The sequence below is a fragment of the Dendropsophus ebraccatus genome, chromosome 13, assembly GCF_027789765.1.
Source record: "Dendropsophus ebraccatus isolate aDenEbr1 chromosome 13, aDenEbr1.pat, whole genome shotgun sequence".
NCBI lineage: Eukaryota > Metazoa > Chordata > Amphibia > Anura > Hylidae > Dendropsophus > Dendropsophus ebraccatus.
In genome coordinates, this window is record NC_091466.1 from 56,650,819 (window position 1) to 56,675,278 (window position 24,460).

Consider the following 24,460-nt stretch of genomic DNA (forward strand, 5'->3'; position numbering starts at 1 on the left):
TTCCCCCAGTAGTATATAGACCCCTGTGTGCTACCCCAGTATTATATATAGACCCCTGTGTGCTCCCCCAGTTATATATAGACCACCTGTGTGCCTCACAAGTAGCATATAGACCCCTGTATGTTCCCCTAGTAGTATATAGACCCCCTGTGTGCCCCACCAGTAGTATATAGACCCCCTGTGTGCTCTCCCAGTAGTATATAGCCCCCCGTGTGCCCCCCCCCACTTGAATATAGACCTCCTGTGTGCTCTCCAAGTTGTATATAGACCCCATTCTGCTGCCCCAAGTAGTATATAGCCCCCCTGTGTGCTGCCCCCAGTAGTATATAGACCCCTCTGTGAAGCCCCAGTAGTCTATAGCCCCCCTGTGTGCTCCCCCAGTTATATATAGCCCCCCCTGTGTGCTCCACCTGTTATATAGCCCCCCTGTGTGCTCACCCCATTTATATAGACCCCCGATGTGCGCTCCCCCAGTTAAACAGACCCCTGTGTGCTCCCCCTCCCATATAGTATAGTAACACAATAAAACAAACACTTATACTCACCTGGGTCCGGGCGTCTCCTCTTCTCTTCACTCTTGTGGCCGCAGGAAGGGTTTTCCCTGTGATCACAAGAGGCTGTGCTCCCCTTGTCCTGGCGCCGATGCTCCAGTGATGTCACTGGAGCACCGGCACCACAAGGACAAAGCGGCCACTTGTGACCACAGGGAAAACACTTCCTGCGACCACAAGAGTGACTGACAGGAAGGGAGCCAATGGTTCCCGCCCTGTCAGTGCTGCTGCATGTAACTATGAGCGAGCGGGGCAGCGGCCCTGTCCAGCCGTCTTAAGCACAAGAGCGGGGCATGGGGGCCCCCTTGGATGTTGGGGGCCCCAAGCGATCGCTTGGGGTGCTTGGTGCCAAAGACCGCCACTGTATGGAGCCTATATTGAGCAGTGATACCACTGCTTGAGAAAGGCTACATATAGCCGTACTGGTTTGATAATAACCCCACTTTGATACTTAAATGTTGTTCAACTGGAGATAGTGTGATGTGCCATCAGTCTACCACTGTGGGTAAGATCGAGCTACATACCATAAAGAGCTATATAACAAGACTATAACAGTACTTCAGACAAAGTTAAAGGCAATGCGAGGCAATGTAAAAAGTCCAGGCAAGTAGGGAGTGTGGGGGAACATAACAGAGAAGCCAGTCAGTGAGTGTGGCAGGGCTGAGTGGGTATTTCCTGCAGGGACATGATGATGCAGGAAGCTGGGAGATACAGAAGACTGGCGGCTGTCAGTGATTTGGTGATGCTGTGTTAAAGAGGCATGGGACTGGTACACATAGCTTTTCTATTATGTTCCCATCACCCCTGCCTGTCTAGGATTTTTACGTTTCCCTGGAGTTCCCCTTTAACAGATGTCTTTAAAGGGATTATCAATCCAACATGCTGGGTCCTTCTCTATCCCAATGTCATTGGTTAATGAGTCAGAAGACCTCATACATCTTAGACTTCTCCCTGCAAACTGGCAGCCAGGGTATGGCTGTACCAGAATCCGCAGCCCATACAACTCCTCCTGCATCAGGGGGAATAAGTTTGCCCCATTTACAACTATATATTCGATAATAGTATATTTAATCCTTTCTGCTATCTGCTAAACAGACAAATAGGTAAAAAACTGCAAATAAATGCAATTATCACTGGCCAGGTCTGAGATACAAGATGGGCAGAATAGAGGTGTCACGTCCGATTACTACATTGACACCTGATGTACTAGGCGACCCTCACTCGGGTCAAGTGCCCCCCTCCTTCAACTGCTTCACATGTCAAATCCAATCAGCAGCAACAAAGCGCGGGGCGAGAGAACACAGCTGTATCGTGCTAAGTCCTGACAGCAACCACGGTCAGCTGTCAGCCAGGAACATGGAGTGTAAGCTTCTATGTCAAGCCAATACAGCAATGATATTTACAACAGAGGGAAGATATTCCTAGTATTTATAGTATAGGAAGTGCAATGTATTATTCTATTCTATTTGGGCATCCAAATAAAATTTTAGGAATTTTAGGAATTTTTTAGGATATATAACAATAAAGAAAATTGATATATATCTATGTTACATGAACTTTTCTATAGATCAGTGCTTCTCAAACTGTGAGGCGGGCCTCACCAGTGAGGCGCCCCCTAGTTGTTGGTGAGGCGTAGCTGGGGAGGGAGTATTCACAAAACTAAATATAAGCTGCACAAACCTTTTCCTGACTGCAACAATCTCTGGTTATGAAACATTGTTGGCTCATTCTGCACTTATTTAATGTGATTAGGAGATTAGGAGACAAATGAAGGGTAGACTAAGCAAAAGTTCTTATATCTGCATAGACTTCAACCACAGATGGTGAGGCCCTGGCATCCTCTTGGTCAGTCTGTTGAGGCCCAGGTATCATTTTCTTTGTCAGGTGAGGCTCCAGTAGAAAAAGTTTGAGAAGCACTGCTATAGATAAAGCTAACTCTGAATACAAATTGTGCTAAAGACTACTGGGCATGGACCATGAGATGCTTGGCAACTACTCCAAAAAGAATAATGAATCTGAAGACGTGTCGATTGTTCAGTCAAGGCAGCTGGTGCACTTACTGTCTCTGCAAAAGCCAAGAAAGGGACTGGGGCAAGAGTGCAGCCATTGAGGATCCTGAAGTTATGGTTGTGCACGTTGCGGGAGTTGTATAGATTTTACACTAGGACTTATAGAAGTTACCTTTTTGTGTTAACATAATGATTCAGTGTGAAATGTTTGCATGCCTTCTCCCAGAAATCAGCCTGGTGCATAGCAACTATACTTACCCTCCTCAATCCAGTCCTGTTCCACAATGCTTCTGTTTTGGGTCAGCAGATGCATTGCTCTCACAGCCAATCAGCAGCCAAGGTAGGACAAAGCATCTGCTGCTGATTGGTTGAACGGACAGTGCGTGCATCAACCCCAATAAAAAGAAGTGCTGTTGAACATGATCGGCTTCAAGAGAACAGCAGTGATGAGAATGAGGAGGGTAAGTATAGTTGTTGATAAGCGCATTTTTAGAACAACAACAGAACTTAGCATACCCCTTTATTAGAGATGAGTGCAACTCGAGCATGCGCTCATTTCTACCCCTTATTTATTCCAGTAGGTAATAGAATGTTTACTTTAATTTAAGAATGTCAAACTACACGTTCAGCATAGACTCATGAGTTAAAACATTTTTGCAAATATAATCATTTAGCAAACTTGTCTCCTCCTGACATGCTGCTCTTTCTCTCCCATTGTTGATAGGTCAATGTCTAAGTTACTGACCACCACTCTGCTCTAAAAGCAGGAGTCTGGCTGATGTATATATAGATATAATGTACATGTATTGATATTGAGGGACATTTATTAACCCTTTAAGGACATGGCCCATTTTCGTTTTTACGTTTTCGGTTTTTCCTCCTTTTGTTTAAAAGGTCATAGCACTTGCATTTTTCCACCTAGAAACCCACATGAGCCCTTATTTTTTGCGTCACTAATTGTACTTTGCAATTACAGGCTGAATTTTTGCATAAAGTACACTGCGAAACCAGAAAAAAATTCAAAGTGTGGTGAAATTGAAAAAAAAAAACGCATTTCTTTTATTTGGGGGAACTGTGTTTTTACGCCATTCGCCCTGGGGTAAAACTGACTTGTTATGCATGTTCCTCAAGTCGTTACGATTAAAACGATATATAACATGTATAACTTATATTGTATCTGATGGCCTGTAAAAAATTCAAACCGTTGTTAACCAATATACGTTCCTTAAAATCGCTCCATTCCCAGGCTTATAGCGCTTTTATCCTTTGGTCTATGGGGCTGTACGAGGTGTCATTTTTTGCGCCATGATGTGATCTTTCTATCGGTACCTTGATTGCCCATATACGTCTTTTTGATCGCTTTTTATAAAATTTTTTCTGGATTTGATGCGACCAAAAATGCGCAATTTTGCACTTTGGGATTTTTTTGCGCTGACGCCGTTTACCGTACGAGATCAGGAATGTGATTAATTAATAGTTCGGGCGATTACGCACGCGGCGATAGCAAACATGTTTATTTATTTATTTATTTGTTTACTTTTATTTAAAACCTGGGAAAAGGGGGGTGATTCAGACTTTTATTAGGGGAGGGGGCTTTTTACTATTAACAACACTTTTTTTTTTTTTTTTTACACATATACTAGAAGCCCCCCTGGGGGACTTCTAGTATATACACTTGGATCTCTCATTGAGATCTCTGCAGCATAGATATGCTGCAGAGATCCATGAGATCGGCACTCGTTTGCTTTCGGCTGCTGCAGCCGAAAACGAACGAGTGCCGAGCCGAGGACGGCGCCATCTTGGACGCGTCCCCGGCCGGCATCAGTAACGGAGATCGCTCCTCCGGGACAAGGTCCCGGAGGAGCGATCTCCCCCACTAGACACCAGGGAAATGTTGCCTCCGGTAATCGGAGGCAGCTGTCAACTTTGACAGCTGCCTCCGATTAGCTAATTAGCGGGCACGGCGATCAGACCGTGCCCGCTAATAGCAGCGGTCCCGGGCTACTCGCGGCACCCGGGATCGCGGCACTTCAAAGCGGGGCCGCCGCGCGGCCCCGCTTTGAAGTGCAAGTGAGGACATAGGACGTACCGGTACGTCCTATGTCCTTAAGAGGTTAAAAGGCGAAAATGCCTTTTTTAGGTGCAGATGGGCCAGATCGGCGTAAAAAACACCGGACTTCATAAATGTCCCCCATAATGTATATACTGTATAATATAAATATGAATAAGTATACTATAGCTATATCACACCATCCAGACCACTGCCTCTAGAGTATAGTGGTGGTCGGTAACCTAGCAATGAGCTGTCAACAATGGGAGGAAAAGGAGGCACATTTGCTAGATAAATGTATTTGCAAAACTGTTTACCTTGATGAGCCCTACACGTATACAGTAACTATATTACTTGAGATGGGAACTGTAATATCCTGCAAATCCAGATTTCATTCTGGATTTTTCCTTTTGATGGGAACTTCAGCAGAAACACTGCAGATCTGCAGCAGAATCCAATCTGAAATATATACTCACTTTGTTCTAAAACACACTTTGTTCTAAAAAAAAATTACCCATCATAGCGGCATGTCAAAGGTGTTGATCAGTTGGGATCTGCTACAGCAATCACTAGAAGATGCCAGAAGAAGCGCTTACTGCAGGAGATGGACTCCATAATAAATCTATGGTGCTCTTCTCCTGTAGTGAACAGTGAGATGTGGAAAGAAGTGCTCAGTAGATAAAATAACAGCAATTATTTGCCATTAAATGACGGCCAGTGTGGGAACAGAGCCTTTTTGTGTTTTTAATCCATTCCCAGTTTTGGTTGCAAAATACTGAGCAAAAACACTGTGTGGGAACATAGCCTAAGACTGTGAGAAGGTCTTCTGCGTGGGACTTCACCCTAAGGCCTGTTTCATACTAGTGTAATGCCTGGCCTGGCCACAAGTCTGATGACATGGACTGGCAGCTGTAATACAGATGCAAAAACATGCCCATATCCCACTAGTATAAAGTCTCCATTAAATCCTTCGGGTAAAAAAAAAAAACTCCATTCAGTGTCAGAAACGTCTCCAACCAATGTAAAGTGTCTGAATATCCTCTACTATCTATATGATCCGACGGAGGCTTCTGCATTGTGATAGGCCACGTTGCAGAATCTCAGCTAATGTATGCTCATTTATATTCTTTATAGAACACAGCACTAAAACTTGGGAGGCTTTGAATTCCCTTTGCCTTTACCACCTCCATTGGGAGATAATTCCATGAGTCAAACCATTTTCTGCAAGGGAGAAGCGTATTGTTCACAGAATCTCAATACAAACAATATTAATGTGTTACACCCCCTCTGGGGTTAAGAGCATTTTATCTGTGAATTCATTATTTTGCCAACACCGGATAAAAAAGAATCTCTGGGCTTTTTCTAATGACGGAAGCTACAGCTGATTTACACGTAACTACTGCAATTTCAGCAATTCTTCCTCAAAATCATACAGGCGTATGTCTCCCTCGACCAACCCATATCACACTTGACTGGCAAAATGATGGCCTGGCGTTTGGTTAAATTGTTCTCCCTGTCAATAAAGAGAAAAAAAAGCCGAGAAAAAACGTCGGCGTCAGCCACCTCTCTTCCGATATCTCAGACTCTGCGAAGATTAAGGAGATTTTTCTGGGCAGACTGTATGTGAATTTGTCCTTAAAGGGATACTGCATGTCAAATTCATGGTCATCATGCAAGAAAAGCTTTAACACTACAAATAGATCTAAAACGTGCATCAAAGCAAAAGCAAAGACCGCACACTAAAAAACAAAGGAAAATATTTGCAGACCGATTAGAAGATTAGATTAGAGAAGTTGAATGCAATTAAATGTCCCCCAATGGGGGACATTTATGAAGGGTACGATTCGGGCGTCCGACTGGCCGGATTCCAAAAAAATCCCCACTGCAGACTCTACCTCTAATTTTCAACTATCCCTGTGCTAGTGGGTGGCTTCTAGCCTCCATGATGTCTCTAATAAAATGCACACACATATAAGAGGAAATTCTGCTTTCGTGTAGCACAGCAATGTGGCAGGCATTTTAGAGCAGTATTGAGCAGTCTGAGCTGTTAATCAAGCCCTGGAGTAAAAGCTAAGACTGTATAATCTTTCTAGTCTCTATGGATGTATGTTTGTTTGTTTCTGTCTCTCTCTAACTATTCATCCCTCCTCTCCCTTGTTTCCCCTTCCCTCTTAAGAGACTTCTATGAGCAGCACATAACCTGATCCCTCTGTGAGCTGTAAGGCCTTATTCACACGTCCCATAATCCACGGATCCTTATTTCCCTACCTGAGTTAGTGCACATTGATGTCTATTGGGCTATTCACTCAGTAGATTAAAAGGACGCAAACCAATCCTGAAAAAAAACGGGACATGTCCTAGTGCAAATTGTAACCTTTTAGGCATCCGTATTTCCGTAAAAAAATAAGGACTAGGACATTAGTCACATGTTGTAAGGTTGTGTTTCTAAAAAATGGATTTACAGTTGCACTACAGATGCCCAGTCTGTAATTTTTTGCAGATTGTACAGGTGGATAGTGGGAGGAATCTACGGACATGAAAAAAAATACTGAACGTGTGCACAAGGCCTTAGGGTGCTAAATCAACGATCAACGGCATACAAACGATTTTTCGATCGTTGCCTGCAATTACACAGAACGATTATCGTTTAAATTCGAACAATATAACGATTTTTCATGCGATAATTGTCCCGTGTAATAGGGCCCTTAATCTCTCTTGCTTCTGAATTGAATGATAAGTGGGGGCAAAGAGAAGCCTAAAAGAAGGACAGAGAGGCATTTTTCTCTGATAAGATAAATTATTATTTTTTATTGAATGATTAGTGGAGGCAAGAAAACATAGTATTTATTATTATTGTACTGTTGTATGTTATTTTTGTTTTTAATTTAAGGTCTTTAGTAACCATAATTTAGTTGGCAGCAGCCATCATTTCAAGGGTTTGCAGCCACCCTACCCATCCATCCTGGAGGACTACAGTTCTGAAATGGCTGGCCTGCAATCATCTCATTGCTCACTACTGTAATAACAAAGAAGGACGAATTGTTCAAGGTGCATCATAGATTTCACGGCAACGTAATTGCATTTAATTCTAAAACCAGAACGTTTGATGTGACTGAAATAAAGCAACTATTATTTATGCTCATTGTTCGACTTGTAAAATGACATTGGGTATGGATGGGTGCATGAAAACTAAAGAGTTACACCCTCCCCGACATTTCATCATAATTATGTACCTTAAGTTGAGGTCTGGAGGACAAGGAATGGGACATGCGGTCATAGGCCTGGAGGCTCCCCTGCCATGAGAAAAAAACAAATTACACATATGCGGCAGGTTATCACCCTCTATAGCCATGCACCTCTTATGTGCCCAGTCCTCATATAGAATTATAGGGTTTATAGTTTTTTTTTTTCTACCACATTATAAAGGCAAACCATGGTTACATTTTTTCAGATCAACCGGTATCAGAAAGTTACATAGATTTGTAAATTACTTCTATTTAAAAATCTCAAGTCTTCCAGCACTTATCATCTGCTGTATGTACTGCATGAAGTGGTGGATTCTTTCCAGTCTGACACAGTGCTCTCTGCTGCCACCTCTGTCCATGACAGGAACTGTCCAGAGCAGTAACAAATCCCTATAGAAAACCTCTAATGCTTTGGACAGTTCCTGACATGGTCAGAGATGGCAGCAGAGAGTACTGTGTCAGACTGGAAAGAATACAACACTTCTGCAGGACATACAGCAGCTGATAAGTACTGGAAGGCTTGAGATTTTTAAATAGAAGTCATTGACAAATCTGTAGAACTTTGTGAAACCGACTGGTTTAAAAACGTTTTTCTTTTAAATTCAGAGTGCCCCTTTAATCCATTGCATCTAGCTCCCTTCTCCTTTCAGCTTATATTTTTCTCATACATATACCCTCCCCCCTTTCTAATCACTAATCTGCCAGTAAACTTAATTTTTTACAAGTATAATTATATAAGTATAATCAATTACACTCATGCTAAGTATGTTATAGGGTGTAAAGTATAATTTCTATTGTTTTTTGTAATGAAAAGTATTTGAAAACTTGAATAATTTATATAATTAAAATAAATAATTAAACTAAATCCAAGGTTTTCACGACCTCTGCTTGCAGTCACTCAATAGAAAATTTCATGGTTTTCTTTCAGTGGATGACTCTGTCCTGCTCATTAATGTAGATGAGTTGATGGAGATTGCTCGGTGTGCCCGCCAACTAGATCAAGGGGGAGCTATCAATACCTGTCTATACATTATTCAATGTGTGCTTATAAGCAGAGTACAAATCCCCTGGTGTATACAATGAATTGATGCATGTAAATCAGTGATCTACAGCCTGATTTTCTCCACCATAGCATGTACAGTGGCTTTATGTACATAAACTCTATCCCTTCCCAGACCTGATCTCTGTAGTGCTCCAGGCACGGATTCACAAACATACCAGAATTTCTATCCCTACTATGAACACCAGGACTAATGGTGTGACTCAGTTTTAGGGTCTATACTATGGCTGCAAGCCCAGACCCCCTAGAGCACAGGCAGCAAGCCTGTGGTCCTCCAGCTGTTGCATAACTACAATTCGGATCATGCCAAGCTTTGACTGTCCAGGTATGACAGGAATTGTAGTGTTGCAACAACAGCCACAGGACTTCCCATGAGAGTAACTACTCAGATGACATGTAATCTGAACAATCAATTTGTGGCGTACAATCAATTTGCCAGCGGAAGTTTGGGTATCCACTGAGATGACCACGTTGGGTCGGTAATGCGCACGACCCATCTTCTGATCCCACTGAGGTAGCCCGCTGTGGTCGTCTCCATAAATACCCGAACTCCTGGCAGCAAATGGGTCCATGCTGCCTGTTGATTGGACAGAATTTTGAACGTAACATGTTTCTTTTAACATCTCTAAAACCCAGACCATGCAATTCTGCTGAACCAAAAAACAAAAAGTAAGGCTGTCACCCCCCCCCCCCCCTTACTCTATGTGCGGTTATCTGCACCATCCACAATACGCCATCTGCTACACATTCATGTATAAATTCTGTCATTCTGTCTGTGTCTTCTTTTTTCTCTAAAACTACCTTATTTCATCAGCGGACAGTGTCACCTAGGCGGGGCTTCATGACAGTTGGGCCCCTTCTCTTATATGGACAGTGTCACCTAGGCGGGGCTTCATGACAGTTGGGCCCCCTCTCTTATATGGACAGTGTCACCTAGGCGGGGCTTCATGACAGTTGGGCCCCTTCTCTTATATGGACAGTGTCACCTAGGCGGGGCTTCATGACAGTTGGGCCCCTTCTCTTATATGGACAGTGTCACCTAGGTGGGGCTTCATGACAGTTGGGCCCCCTCTCTTATATGGACAGTGTCACCTAGGTGGGGCTTCATGACAGTTGGGCCCCCTCTCTTATATGGACAGTGTCACTTAGGCAGGGGTTCATGAGAGCTGGGGCCCAACTGTTGTGAAGCCTTGTCTAAACCAATGAAATTAAGTGACTCTGTACCCACAATCTCTCCCCCCCCCCCCCCCAAAACCGCATGGTCCTTTCCCTGCTTGTTCTCCCGATTAGTACAGGTCTGAACACTTAGACCCGGACCAATAAAATCAACTAGTGTCAGAAAGTTATATAGGTTTGCAATTTACTTCTATTAAAAAATCACAAGTTTCCCCATACTTATCAGCTGCTGTATGTCATGCAGGAAATGTTTTATTTTCAGTTCAGCCGAGACAGGAACTGTCCAGAGCAGGAGAGGTTTTCTATGGGGATTCATATAAAACCGAGAAACCGAGTTCCTGTCTCAGCCAGAGATGTCGGCAGAGAGCACTGTGTCAGACTGAAGATAAAACAACATTTCCTGCAGGACATACAGCAGCTGATAAGTATGGGAAGACTTGAGATTTTTTAAATAGAAGTAAATTACAAATCTATATAATTTTCTGACACCAGTTGATTTGAAAAAGAGATTTTGGCTAGACAACTCCTTTAAGAATAGCCCAGGCAATATAATACATAACAATGTACAAAAAGTGAAATAAAAAAAAAAAATTACAGTCAGAAAATAGTAATCAGCAAAAGAAAATTTAGGTGACACCTTCCCTTTAAGTTTTATGTTTTGCTCATAGTTTTTACAAATCTTCGGGGGCTGTCGTATTTCACTTTGCAGGCACCATGGCTGAGCCATGGACGACGATACAAAAAACGTTAAACTTTCAACTCTAAACTCATTACCCAGCTAAAAGAAGCCTCATCCAGCAAAAGGCCCAGATGACAAATTACCTAGTAAATAAAAAAAAAAAAACTAAAGTTACAAATAATTGTAACTCTGCAACATACAATGCAGACTTTGCTGGTGACTAGAAGTAAGCGCACCAGTGCATTGTGGGGCTTGTAGTGTCAGTTCGCAGGTTACGGCTCAAGTTGTAATGCCTCAGCGCCCTCATAATCCCTATGTCTTCTGTCTTTCAAAGAATTTCTCTGGCATTATGAGTGCAAAGTCATCAAAAGCAGCCTGGAGTCTTCTCATATTAATCCCCAGTGTGCACGCTATTGTAATGTATTCTGCTCCTGTATCCGGCCTAAACCCTAAATAATCCTTATTACTGGCTCTGGAATACATTGAGAAGAAAGTGAGACATGGCGGACAGCCTCCCTGTTACCACCCCATCTATTCTTAGATCAGTAGGAGCTTGGAATCTACTGTGAGATTTTCCTGACAAGCAGTCTATAGCAATAACCTCTCTGATATTCCCTTTTTTAACAAAGCAAATGATACCCTGCATTAAATATTGTCTAACATGATGCCGGAGTAACTATAGTTTACATCCAGAGGCATGAATGGCATTACAGTTACCGTACTCTCTTATATCTTCACTGCATCCCTATTACAGCTAGCATAAACTCTTGATGTCACTGGCTTATTTAAAGTGACTCTGTAACCACAATCTGCCCACCCTAAACCGCTTGTATCTTCAGATAGCTGCTTTTATTCCAAGATTAAAAGATCCAAGATCTGTCCTGGGGTCCATTCGGCAGGTGATGCAGTGTCGTAAAAAACTACTTTTAAACTTGCAGCCCTGTGTCAAACTGCCTTGGCCTAGAGCGTCTGTTCCCTTACTTTGCACCACCTCTCCGTCCCTCTTTCCCTCCCTCCCCATCATTAGGAATGCCACTGGCAGGATTTTTCCTATTCCTCTGCAGTGAACACTACACAGGTGCCTTAACCATCCAGCCCATGTGTAGTGTTCTCACAGCTGATTAGTAGGAGAAAATCTGCCTGGAACATTCCTAATGATGATGAGGGCGGGGAGGAGGGACAGAGAGGGTGTGCCAGCCTAAAGCACAGACACTCTAGGCTACGCCAGTTTGACACAAGCCTGCAAGTATAAAAGTTGTTTTTTAGGACAATAACTGCATCATCTGCCGAACGGACCCCAGGACAGATCTTGGATTAAAAGCAGCTATCTGAAGGTACAAGTGGTTTGGGGGGTCAGATTGTGGGTACAGAGGGGGTATTCTAGAACAAAATTTTGATTAGATCAACTAAAGCCAGAAAATTATACAGATTTGTAAAATTACTTAAAGCAACTCTATATCCACAATTTGCCCCCACCCCCAACTCTCCCCAAAATCGCTTGTACCGTCAGATAGCTGCTTTTAATCCAAGATCTGTCCTGGGGTCCGTTCGGCAGGTGATGCAGTTATCTTAAAAAACTACATTTAAACTTGCAGCCCTGTGTCAAATTGGCGTGGCCTAGAGTGTGTGCTCCCTAGGATTGCACCGCCTCTCTGTCCCTCCTCCCCGCTTTCTTCATCATTAGGAATGACCCTAGACAGGATTTCTTCTAATCATCACTTGTCTGAACACTGCACATGGGCCTTAACTATCCAGCACATGTGCAGTGTTCAGACAAGTGATGAATAGGAGGAATCCTAATGGTGAAGAGGGCGGGGAGGCGTTGCAAGCCTAGGGCACACACACTGTGGGCCACACCAATTTGACACAGGGCTGCAAGTTTAAAAGTTGTTTTTTTAGGACAATAACTGCATCACCTGCCGAACGGACCCCAGGACAGGTCTTGGGTAGCACAAGCTATTCGACGGTACAAGCGGTTTGGGGGAGGGGGGCAGATTGTGGGTACAGTCTCGCTTTAAAGGGGAACTCTGGAGGGGAAAAAAAAATTAAATCAATTTTAGTCAGAAAGTTATGAAGATTTCTAAATTACTTCTGTCTATAAAACGCAAGTCTTCCAGTACTTATGAGCTGCTGTATGTCCTGCAGGAAGTGGTGTATAGTTTCCAGTCTGACACTGTGTTCTCTGCTGCCACCTCTGTCTGTGTCAGGAAATCCTCATAGAAAATCCTTAAAGACATAGCTTTTAGTGCAGGAATGGGGAACAGTCGGCCCTCCAGCTGTTGCAAAACTACAACTCCCATCATGCCTGGACAGCCGAAGGCTGTCCAGACATGATGGGAATTGTAGTTTTGCAACAGCTGGAGGGCCGAAGCTTTCCCATCCTTGATTTAGGGTCTTATGGCTGATGTATTTTTATTTCTACTATTATGACTTCCCATGCTGTATAACTCCAATATAAGAAATCAGCTGCTAACCACTCGCTGTAAACGGGTACAACTATCTTAGCAGATGGACCACAATATAATCACAAGTAGTGAATAACAGGGCATCTAAAGCTGAAACGCTTTTGGCCATTGCATGCAGAGGGACCACATTGCAAGCACCTCTTATAGCCCCCCTCCTAGCCCATATCACTGCCGGGAACTCACACCTATGCAAATACACTGAGCTGTGTACGGATTAGCATATGCAAATATCCCTTATGCATATGTATTTTCAGATGTATTGGCTGCAGGGTGAGGGTGGAAAAGGCCAGCAGAGAATAACTCTATCCTGAGGGAGGAGTAGGAGATGAGAGACTGACCCTGGTGTTAACTCTCTCACTGATACAAACACACTAAAAGTGAATCATAGGATTATATGTGGGCATGATGCAGAATTGACAAGTGCATCTAGACAGTTTGAAAATGATTTGACATAGACTATGGAAGATTAATCTACAAGCTGCTTAACTGTTCTAAAGGTCTTGCTGCAATTTACTGTCTATGGGCTGAATTTAAAGGGGCTTTCTGGGATTAGAAAAACCATTGCTGTTTCCCACCCCCCCCCCCCCCCAAAACAGTGCCACACCTGTCTCTAGGATGTTTGAGGTAGTACAGCTCAACCGCATTGCCATCAATGTCGCCGAGTTGTTATACTATGTACAACCAGCAGACAGATGTAGCACTGTTTCTGGATTAAAGCAGCCAAATTTTCCGAATCCTATACATTCCATTTACTGCGGTTTTGCCTCCCCTGACTCATAAACTTTTAAATATACAGATTATAGGATGTACTTTGAAGTTTGGTGATGACTAGGGATGGTCCGAACCTGCCAAGGTTCGGGTTCGTACGAACCTGAACTCTCGGCAATGATTACTGCTGTCTGCCCGCTCCGTGGAGAGGGTGGATACAGCCGGGGGACCGCCTGGAAAACTGGGATACAGCCTATGGCTATGGCTATATCACAGTTCTCCAGGCGCTCCTCCGGCTGTATCCACCCTCTCCACAGAACGGGCAGACAGCAGTAATCATTCGGACCATCCTTAGTGATGACAACTAGCGCTGTGTGACTGCAAATCCCAACCTGACCGCGTCTAATGAAGGGATGGGGAACCTTTGGCGCTTCAGCTGTTAAAAAACAATTCCCATAGCTTTGGCTGTCCAGGTATGATGGGAAATTCCCCATCTGAGGTCTGATCCTAGTGTTAAAGGGGTTATTCAGTTCTACAAAAACATGGCCACTTTCTTCTAGAGACTGCATGACTCTTGTCTCCGGGTCAGGTGCAGTTTGCAATTAAGCTCTATTCACTTCAATGGAAATGAGATACAAAACCCCGCCCAAACTGGAGACAAGAGAGGGTCTGTCTCTTGAAGAAAGTGGCCATTTTTGTGTAACGCTGGATAACCCCTTTAAAGTCACAACTCAACAACAACACAGAGAATTTTAATTGTGCAAAAGTCTATGTCTACACTTGCCATTCATAGGAAAGTAAGCAAAATTCTTAAAGGGGAAGTCTCTGTAAAACTAAAAAATGACAAGGCGGCATGGTGTTGTCAGAACACAATAAATAAAGAATTACTGATTCTCGTGCCCAGTAGGGCAGCTCCCACTACTCTACTAACAGTCACTGGCTTCCTGCAGCTTCTCCAGCTGCAACGTCATATACCTGGCTGCTCAGCCAATCGGTGACTGGGGGGGACACTGCAGTAGCAGCTGGAGGGGCTGGGTACCTGACACATCTGGATGCTGGCTGAAAATGATAGCTGTCAGAGAGACCTATGAGCGGCGCTGGGATGGATACGTGTACTTTGTTTATTGTGTTCCTGCACCCCCTATCTTCCTGTTATTTTTTACAACTCAATCTGACCAACACTGGGTCTAGAGTTCTGCTTTATTTCTATATGGTATGGGATCATTATACATCATTATACAGCCATGGCTTTGGCTGTCCAGGCATGATAGGAGCTTGCAACAGCTGAATTGCCAAAGGTTCCCCATCAGAGGATAGTGAACCTCGAGCACGCTCTGGGTTTGTCCAAACTTTAACAGTCTGCATTTGATCACCGATGGCTGAAGACGTTGCATGCAGTATAGCCATGTTTTGCTGTATCCATGTTTTCCAGGCAGCCTTAGGGCCGCATCCAACTTCTTCATCCACCAGTAATCAAATGCAGAGCGTTCAGGTGTGGACAAACCCAAGCATGCTCAAGGTTCGCTCATCTCTATTCCCCATCCCTGGTATGCAAAAGAAGAGACTGTGGAGTCTCTAAACACAGGACTAGCCAGGTATCCCTCCGGGAAGGACCCAGCCAAGGGGTGGCTCCTGTAGGGGAACCACCAAAATCACCATGTTAAGTGGCCCTATAAGTCAATGTAATCAGAAGGGAAAAACCAAGGCCAGGTATCCATCCACATACAGCTGTTTCGGGGTGTTGCCCCTCATCAGTGTGGAGCAGGATTCTGGCTAGGTGGGAGCAATGCCTAGTAGAGCCATCCCAGGTATAGGATCATACTACATCTTTATGGTACAGGATCATTATGCATCTATAGTCATTCTATGATGCTGCAAATACTTTCCCTTTTCATGTTGGTAAAACTCCTAGTTGGTTCGAATGGAATGGTATCTGGATAGATATTGAATTCTTTGTTATGGCAAAAGTCTGTATATATTGTGCCTGTAATAATATGAGCAGACATGAATGCATAAAAAACCTGAATATAATGTTTTACATGAAGTGAACTGCGGCAATAGTCCTGCACATAGTGTAATAAATCTCAGCGTGTGTATTGTATTTGGACTGTGGCGGTAAGTCCATTCCGTATTTCCCTGTCTTCCTAGTATGGCTGCGTTCCTTGTCCTCGCTACCCATATTATCTGACAGAATAATCAGTCAATTGAATCAGAGAATTCCTTTCCGAGCAGGGTAATTTTCTCTCTCTCTCTCCCTGCCCCCCTCCTCTTCTCTCTGCTCCATCGGACTCAGCCACCTGCTATAGTCAGTGATGTGGAACGGCTTGGAATTAGCCCTGAAATTAGCACCAGTCCCCAGTTAAAGAGCTGGCAGCAGCCGAACATGCCACCATAATAGCCAAGAAAGAGTCGGCTGCTTACATTCCATGGGCCAGACTGGAAATCACAGAGCCCAAAGTCATCTCTCCTGCTGCTGGTTACAAGCAGGATCTTCCATCATGCACCAAACTAACAACTCCTCACATTAACCATTACACTATAGTAGTAGCCACTACGTACTACCCCCTACTTACCCCCTTTGATAAAAAATGTTGTTACTGCATGTCATATTGATATACTAAAAGTAAGGTGCATGTGCTGGTCTATGGAGATCCATTCACAGGCATCCGTATGCAAATGGATTTCAATGGCGACCAGGCAGCACATCTATAATGCAGGAGAGCTAAGCTTTAATCGGTATCAATAATTATATTTTTTATTGTTCTTGTCCAAGCGTAAATCATATAGAAAATGGTCAAAATACAAAGCCGGCGCTACATCCCGTAAGCTCCTTAAATACTGAATATAAGCATAAAGCGATGTTCATTTATATTTACAGACTCTGCAATTGCAGTTTTGTTGTCCAAGGACAGCTCTGTCACCTTCCCATCTGTCTTGTGAAACATTTCATGTGGCAGACAGGTGGCCGGCCGGAAACCCAGCTCCTCCGGGGCCCAGATCAGATTAAATCGGAGAGTGGGCTGTCTGCAAAACCAGGTACTGGCTGCACTACTCGGCCTGACCTGCTGATCAGATGTGCGAACACGGAAAGTGCTCGGCATCGGCAGCCAAACTGAAGGCGCACTTTCCCTAAGTCTTCCACATCAACAGAGAATCAATGTCTGATCTGCAGTATTACATAATCAGAAGCAGCTTACAAACAACGATATATGCACAGCAACGTTGGGGGCCTAGGGAAATGGTGGTAAGGCATCTGGTTTGTACAAGTACATACTCATTGTGGGCTCCTAGTATAGAACAACTGGGCAATATTTGGTGATATCACAAATGCATATCCTTGAAACCAAGAATAATATTCTGGTCAAATATTCAATACACTGGTTAACAATGGTGAGAAAGCAGAATTTTGCCATTTTGTCCTTTAGGTCTTCTACTCCTCATGGCTGGAAACCTTTGACAATAGCTTCCTCCTCTTTTTTGCACCTGAAAAAATCTTCTCGCTTTCCTCTGTAATAGTGTTGAGCAAACTGCATGGAAGTGTCCATAGTAGCTAAGGGATCCTGATAAACATTTTAAATTTGGCCCAGGAAACTAAAGGGGCCCAAACTTCACACAACTTTCATTTATGCGACAGCCAATGTGATTCCTAACATACTGGCAATTTAATTTATCAAAAATGACTACTTACCCAAGAAAAGAAAAAAAACAGCTAAAAGCTTAGTCACTAGATGTCTCACTTCTCTGCAATCTGCTGTTCACTGCCTGTTACTAAGGGAAATCTGTCTCTAGTAACCACAACTAGGCAAGAACGCAGGAAGTAAAGACAGATCTTAGCTAGTACTAAATGCGGAAGAAGGGGAGACATTCTGGGTTGTGTAGGTTCTAAGTAGGGATGGTCCGAACCCACCGAGGTTCGGGTTTGGCTTAACCCGAACGCTCGGCATCGGATTACCGCTGTCTGCCCGCTCCGTGCAGCGGGCGGATCCAGCAGGAGGACCGCCTGGAAAACTGGGATACAGCCTATGGCTATGGCTGTATCCCAGTTTTCCAGGCGTTCCTCCCGCTGGATCCGCCCGCTCTACGGAGCGGGCAGACAGCGGTAATCATTGCGGATTGTTCGTGTTCGTACAAACTCCGTACGAACTCGGTTCGGACCATCCCTAGTTCGAAGGGATCCTCACTCTCATTTCTGCTCACATAGCACCTTGCAAAACCAGTACCTTGTCCCACAGTGTTAACCTGTATAGTGAAGTGTACTTCAACGAGCAGTATTTCATAAAATAGGAACATAAAGAAATAAGTCAGTGTTTTGACTGGCCAGACAACTAAGGAAAAGGAATGCCTGTGTGAGTACTACTGACAACAACCTCCCCCATCTAAAATGGAGAGAAGAAGAAAGAGCTGTGCACCATGGAGGAGACTCAGGGGCTCAATAACAGCAGTGAGAGCACTAAAATCACCTTGTCACCCCTTTGAAGGGTTAATCTAATAAAACCATGCAGGCTTTTAAAAGTATTAAACTGGAAGGTACACTTTAGTTACTATGATGTTATCATATGCTATTTGTGCTTTTCATCTGAATCTAAAACCTCTGAAATTACTAGATCAGGAAAAGTCGCTAATAAATTCACTATATTAAAAAAAAACTGAAAGTTACTATTAGGTAAGTCTAAACCAAGGACTGTTAAAATGGAAAAAGATACAGTATAACTTATTTTTTATTCATTTATATATTTTTTCCTTATTTTTTCTTCATTCGCTCTGTTCAGAGGGCAGTCTTATCAAGGATTGACAGTTACCACTGTGTGGACAGTCCTCCAGGGAAAGGTGTCAATCACCAAGTAGAACCGCCCACTAGACTCCTAAACCAAATTCAACAGGAACTTTAATGGATGAAATAATTCTAAAAATTAGCCCTAGGGAGTCCTGGAAAACATGGATATAGCCTATGGGTGTACTTAGGGTTATTGTGGTGATATACAGTAGTAGTGACATACAATATAGTGTCAATGTAATGATATACAGTAGTAGTGACATACAATATAGTGTTATTGTAGTCATATACAGTATAGTATCACTGTAGTCATATACACTAAAGCATCACTTTGGGGATATACAGTAGTAAAGACGTACAGTGTCATTGTAGTCATATACTGGAAAGTGCCACTGTAGTGATACAGTATAGTGTTATTGTAGTGACATATAGTATAGTGTCACTGTAGTCATATACAGTTGTAATAGTATGGGCCAATTATTACTAAATAGCAGAACTCCTATAAAAGACTTCAGACTTCCCCAGTACATTATAGTCATTGTAGTGATATACGGTATAGTGCTACTGTAGTGATATTGTAGTGATACACAGTAAAGTGCCATTGTAGTCATGTACAGTATAGTGTCACTGTAGTGATATAAAAATAGCAGTGACATAAAGTGTAGTGTCAATGTTGTCACTATAGTGATACAGTATAGTGTTATTGTAGTGATACATAGTATAGTGTAACTGTAGTCACACAATGGTAGTGACATAGGTTATAAGGTCACTGTAGTCATATAAAGTAGTAGTAGTATACAGCTAATTATTACTAAATAGCAGAACTCCTATGAAAGACTTCAGACTCCCCCAGGGCTTATGGCACTGAATCCTTGGCATGTCACCAGTGTACAGAACAGGATTCGCTCTGCACGCCTTTCCCTCTGGTGGCCGTGAAGAAACTTGCTGAAGGATACATTAGCGGCCAAATAAAAGCGATGAAGGGCTGAAATTAATATGCATCTCCCTCCATAACCAAGAGATTTACAAGGGACACCTTCTCCGAAAGTGAGGATGGCGGTGTATGACGGAAGAAGCTCCATAAAAAGAACTCATTAAACAGAGGTAAAGTAATTACGGATTGCTAAATCAATAAAGTTAATTTGTTTAAACAACAAGAGACATTTTATGATACTGTCCAGTCCGGCATATTGCACAGAAAGAATAAAAATATTCCTCTCCTACAAGGTACAGGCTATGCTTACGTCTCATCTGGAATTATCTTTTTTATTTTTTAATGCGTTCCGTCATAGGAACAGAGGACCAAAAATAACTATATGCCAGATCCCTTACATGCTGGACACCAATGGCACTTAATCTACTTTGTTCTACCCACATTTACTTAATGGATAAGGGATCCCTTAGGATTTATTCACACATCCCGTAAATTACGGATGCTATGGACGGGGAAGCCCTGTAACGGACTGTTTCCCCGCCCGGCATGGTGTATCAATATAGTTCTGAGAGCGGGGAATCTCTTTAAATCTCTGCGGCACTGTAGTGACAGAGCCGTGGACGTTCAAAGAGTTTCCCCGCTTTCGGCATTATATTGATATTCCCAGTCCATAGTGTAGTTTTTGTAAAGGCTACAGACAAAACTCATCAGTGTCATATGCCCTCATAAGTATTGTCCCAACTGGATGGCACCTATGCATATGCCTCACGAGGCAAAATGGGGTTCGTAAAGGGTGGTTGTTTTCTCAAGATCACCCACTATGAGCCAAAGGGAAGGGTCTCACTGTGAAGGAAATGTCAGTCAATATCAATTTTAGCTCTCTACAAGGAATCTCAACAAAGTCTATCTTCCTTACCCATTTAAGAAGACCCCATGTATACACCATGATAGACTACCAGGACATATATAATATATAGGTATCAAGACAGGGGAGGGGAAGCTGGACTCATTCTGCAGTTTAGTGGAACACGCAGATATTTTAGGTAAATTAAACATGCCTGAGGTAAAAGTGCCCCCTTCTATTGTATACCAACACTAGTTAAAACCCAGTATATTGTTACTGGTGATTAAAAAGCTTCTGACACCTCATAGAGACATACTGTATGTGTTAGTTACTAGTGGAGAAAAGAACTCAATAGAGCACTCTCACTGCAGGGGGCAAATTCTATAGAAAGTCTATAAAGCTTGGAGTCAAAGTGAGAAGTGCTTAGCTGAGCGCTTCTACCTGCTCGATCTAGCAATTGGTGGGGGTCTCAGTGATCAAGTTGAATAATTAAAAGGAGGTTAGTTCAAGCTATAGAAAAGAAGAGCGGTAGAGAAGAGAGCTAGATTCTTTCTCCTCTACCGCTCTTCTTTTCTATAGCTTGAACTAACCTCAAGTTTTAATTCTCAACCGGATTATAGGGGGGGGGATCTACTGTAGTCTCCTGTATCTTCTGATTCAGTCACGCATCCCCCCCCCCCCCCAGGAAAAAAAAATTTCTTATCACACTACGAGCTGTTTTGGCTTTTTTGCATAAAATCCAAATCTGTAAAAGTAATATGTGCACCATATTGCCCAACATGGTGCTTGCCCGATGAGGAATATGGCTCAAAACTGGCTGTCTAGGCATGATGGGAATTGTAGTTTTGAAAAGAAAAACTGGAGGGCTAAAGGTTCCTCATCCCTACTCTAAACTATGGCAAAAACCTACCCACCTACCATTCCCAAAACAATTGCCGCAGAGGCTCCACAAATATGGTGTTTGTGCCTTTTGCCCGAACAGCTTGTAGGTAAGTAAAAGTTTGAAGAGCAGGTATGTATTGCCTAGAGCAGATCGGCGTAGGGGGCAGGGGGAGACAAGAAAACAACCGCAGACACATAGGGAGAAGAGTTACAGCTCAACGCACAAGGAAGCCCAAGCACACAGCTGCTGGGAATAGGGAGCTCTTCCTTATGCAGACGTGCACGAGGTATGATTAGAATTCCACTTAAAAGTTAGATATGTAAATTAAAAAAAAATAATTACAAAAACTCCCCAGCCATCAGAGTGTGTTTGTTCAAATACAAATTACGCTCCCACATCTGCCACTTATTAATTTTGAACTTTTTACGGCGCCGATTCCTCAGTTCAATCTGTTTATTACCATGAATCCATTTCCAAAGATTGTCTCTAATTAAGCTATAATTTGGATCAGCCAGGTAAAGCACAGAAACCTAGACACATGTTATATATACGCATGTACATAGCTTATTGCAAATTGCTGGGGACCATTTAACATCTTATTTAGCTCCTTTTCTCCTTCGCACTTCACTAACCCTTTAAATGCTGAAAAGGTCACAGGCAAATGGCAATACAATTAGGCTGCATATGCTTTTAGCTCGCAGTTAGGATACGTTTTTAAATCTCTTCCGAGCGATGCAGTTTACATCGAAGGTCTGATATGGTTTTTCACGAAAGGGGCTCAAAGAAGGTTGTGCAACAAACTGCTGTTACCAGCTTTCTGGCATGTCACAAATTTTATGTGACACGGCATTTATATTCAGATACCGAGAACGTTCTTATAGCGTGAACCCAGCTGAAATGGGTCAGGAGTTTGAGGAGACTGGTGTACTGACAAATGTTGGATATTCGAGCAACTATATCGGTACTGTATGAATTGTGGTGGATGGTAAAAAAAAAAAAAAAAATCAGTAAAAACATTTTGCTTTTAAATCAGGAAAATAAAAGGCAAGTCACTATGTTGTATCCAACTCTCTATTTGTTTAAAGATCAAATTAGGCCTCCTGTGCACAGCCAGATTCATGCTTTGCAAGGTATGGAAGACTCAAAGTGTCATCTATGGGCTACCAACAATCATGGATCATGTACTTGTGAAGAAAGCAAAATCTTATGGAGCCTGGACCACAATACAGTCCATGTAGGAGAAGTTGCTATCTTTTTAAGGTCTATAGTCATGTGCATTGGCCCAGAACGTGTTTGCAATTGCACACAGTATGGGGACCCTGACATAAAGAGTACTTTTTAAGCAAACACTGTACTAACCAATAGTAAAAAATAATAATAAAAAAAAATAAACAAAACAGTACAATATGCGTCAGAGCAGTGATGCCAAAACTTGTGGCTCCCCAGCTGTTGCAAAACTACATTTCTCTTCCTGTCGCTTGTCCTCCCCATACACAGGAGTGTTCGCCATGACCAATTGCTCCTGTGTTGTCTATGAGGAGGGGTAAGCTGCAATAAAAGCACAAAGGGGTCAGCGTGGTTTTCCATCATGGCTGACCCCTACGACCACCGACATCATCTGTCAGTGGTTGTTCAGGACACCCCTATATATGCTAGACTGACAGACGAACCCGCCACCAGTGGTGGGTATGGCCGACAATAACTTACAGTGTATGGGGGGCCTTTCTCTCTTTCTCCACTCATCAGGATCCTTTTCGGCTATCTCTCTTTCTACTAAGCTTACCATTCATGCCCAATTCACTGAAAGATCATGTTTTATGCTGCTTATAGAAGTGTATGTAGAGGTAAAAGGAGCTGCACAGTAATACAAATGCAAAGAGAAACATACAATACCTGGATGAAGTGCTCTCACAACTGTGCTGGGTTTTACTACTCAGTACTGCTTAATAATGTCCTCCATGCTGCTATATATAGAGGTGCAGGAGTCGCTCATTTGTGTGTATGCAGTGTACGGGAGACATCACAGCAGCTACAATCACTAGCTGGGGACAACTGAAAATTAGAGGTGCCACTGGTTGGAAGGTGTGAGGGAGCAAGGAGGAATTGTAACCTCCAGGACACCTGCAGAGGCAAATAAAATTTTAATTTGGATGATGGGAGTTGCAGTTTACAGGTGGGCAAACACTATTCCTAGGTAGAGGGACAGAGAACATCAGCTAATAAAACTGCACATCAGCAGTTGTCCAAAGAGATCAGTGTCAATAGTAAAAAGGTAGAAAACAGACACGTTGTAGACAAAAGAATATCCCCACGAGCGCCGCGGATGGCGTCATTTGAATATTGTTCATATAGACGTGTGATGTCCATTGTACTTGACGGCTGAAATGACATGTCTGGTAATTGTGAAGTAGAAAGAAAGAAAAAAAAGATAATGAACTCCTCCTACGACCGCTGGAGAATTAATCATGTGAAAAAATTAATCTGCCACTTTTCAACACTGTTTAAAGGTTTTATTTCGAGTTTCGCTATTTATTAAAGCTCGCAAAATTAGTCCTGCTCGAAAGCAGCAGGCGAAGAAAATACCATATCACTCAGTAGTCTAGAAGGGTTCATATTCCGATATGGGAAAACTTTTTGAAACTACACCGCCCTATTCCATATCAATTGTGATTTGTTTCAAAAAGGTGACATTGTCTAAAGGTGCAGAAAAGAAAGTTGTCATGTTTACAGGTTCAACCCAGCAGGACCTTGGCTCAGAGATGTTCTCTTCTTAAAGGCCTCTTGTGTGACATCGAGGACCGCGGGAGGGAGGGGAGGGAGGGTGATTAAGAATGCAATTCTCAAAAGCTGAGCAATTCATTAACAGGCTGAGATCAATACTCTTCCATTACTTTCTTCTGGCTGGGGTGTGAGGGCAGGATGTAGGGGAGATGCACTGGAGAATCTTAGCCCGCTTCCTCCTCCTCTTACTTGCGAAAAGACATTTGGTTGAGACTTTAACCCTCTGCAGTTGCACTCAAAGGTGAGTAATTTCAAAGAACGACTTCTTCTGACCATCAGTCTATGATATCCCTTCCCATAG

General features: G+C 42.9%; 1 protein-coding gene across 1 annotated transcript in view; it reads right to left on the reverse strand.

Annotated features, from left to right (window-relative positions):
- NPAS3 (neuronal PAS domain protein 3) overlaps positions 1-24,460 on the reverse strand; it is a 345,000-nt gene that overhangs the window by 196,882 nt on the left and 123,658 nt on the right. The window contains exon 2 of the mRNA XM_069949688.1: positions 7,844-7,903. Within this exon, the coding sequence (XP_069805789.1) occupies positions 7,844-7,903 (60 nt within the window). The remainder of the gene's footprint in view (positions 1-7,843; positions 7,904-24,460) is intronic.